Consider the following 1,538-nt stretch of genomic DNA (forward strand, 5'->3'; position numbering starts at 1 on the left):
AAAAAAAAAAAAGGCAGGGAGTGAGTTTAGGTTCTGAGTGAGGAAACAACACAAAGCCTAGATTAATATCAAGCCTTGATGACATTTATTTTTGTTAATTGCATTCTTAATTTTATTTTTTTGCTTAGGTCATGCATATTCGGAAACTACTTAAGAAAATGGATCGTCCAAATGGTCTTTATCCAAATTATTTGAATCCAAGAACAGGGCGCTGGGGTCAGTGTAAGTATTTCTAGTATCACTGATGCTTTGTTAAAAGGTTATTTAACTGAAAATTCTGTGCTTGATGGAGTGAACAGTATACTATGTGGAGTTAGAAATCCTCAGTTAGTGTCTAACCTTTTGATCTACTACTAGTGCCGTTACCTTTGACACATTTCTAATCCCTTGTAGCTTTAGTTTTCCTACTTGTATTAATAAAATGGAAACATCCTGTCCACAAGAGTATTTTATTTCATGTATTTAAGTACTTTGCTAAAATATAGTGTGTCAGGTTGAAGGGTTATACTTTAAACTCTCAATAAAAAATACCTTCATGTAAATAAGAGCACTGCTTAGGAGAGGTATTTATAGGAGTATGAAAGACAAATGAATATAGAAAATGACTAGAAGGGGGAGCAGTTGCTCATGGACAAGATATGTCTAGTCATTAGTTTTAGAAGAAGATACCATGGTGTCCATTATTTACCAGGCTCTATGCCAAGTTCTTGGATTAGGCTGGAAATGGGGAAGGAACACATAGGGCTTGGCCTGAATTCGTGGAGCAAACAGGCTAGCAGGATAGGCAGACACACTTAGAAGTAGTTGGAATAAAATGTGATAAATGTTGTACATAGTAGGAGAAAGTACCAGTTGTTAGATGAAACTGGTGGAAGTGATTCCCTCTGCCTGAGGGGAAAGTGTTTTGTTTGGGAAAAGAATAATTTTTCTTATTAGAGCTTTAAAATTTATCTTTGAAGGAATTGATTTTTAAAGATAATAATAAATGTTCATAAGGAAATGTGGAACTTAGAGAATTTTAGTAATTATGGGTTTATAAATGCTGTCCTCTTCTAAAAGGTAGGAAAACTAGAATAAATAATAGAAGTTGCAATTTTGCCCCTAATAAAACATGATTGGGTTATTTTTGAGACTAATAAAATCATAATGAAGTAGTAAATAAGAGGCAAAAGTAACAGTCATTTAATTTTATGTGTTGAAAACACTGCTGTATCTGCCAGTGAGAAAATATGCCTGTGTGAATTCCAAGAGTAGGAAAAATGTCTGCCACAAATTATCATTTATGCTCCTTTCCAGGAAATTATCCTCTATTTTATGAAAGGAAAGTAGATTGGTCAATATAGTTGTGTCTTTCATGGATCTGGAATATGATCTCAATCTTTTGGTTCATCTTACTATTCCTTTTTCCTGAAATTCTTTACATGTAGCTCATTTGTCTCTTTATTTTGAAGAAAATCTAAGATCTAATGCCTAGACTGACTGCAAATGATATATTCTGAAAAAACAAAATCTGGAGAGCTGCATTTCTAAAATAGAAA

At 33.3% G+C, this 1,538-nt stretch overlaps 1 protein-coding gene across 1 annotated transcript in view; it reads left to right on the forward strand.

The window, feature by feature from the left end:
• Positions 1-131: 131 nt before the first annotated feature.
• Positions 132-1,538, forward strand: part of LOC105825723 (mannosyl-oligosaccharide 1,2-alpha-mannosidase IB-like) — a 65,392-nt gene continuing 63,985 nt past the window's right edge. The window contains exon 1 of the mRNA XM_012663605.1: positions 132-222. Coding sequence (XP_012519059.1) covers positions 132-222 — 91 coding nt within the window. The remainder of the gene's footprint in view (positions 223-1,538) is intronic.

This window comes from Propithecus coquereli, unplaced genomic scaffold (genome assembly GCF_000956105.1).
Source record: "Propithecus coquereli isolate 6110/MARCELLA unplaced genomic scaffold, Pcoq_1.0 Scaffold814, whole genome shotgun sequence".
NCBI classification, from domain to species: Eukaryota; Metazoa; Chordata; class Mammalia; order Primates; family Indriidae; genus Propithecus; species Propithecus coquereli.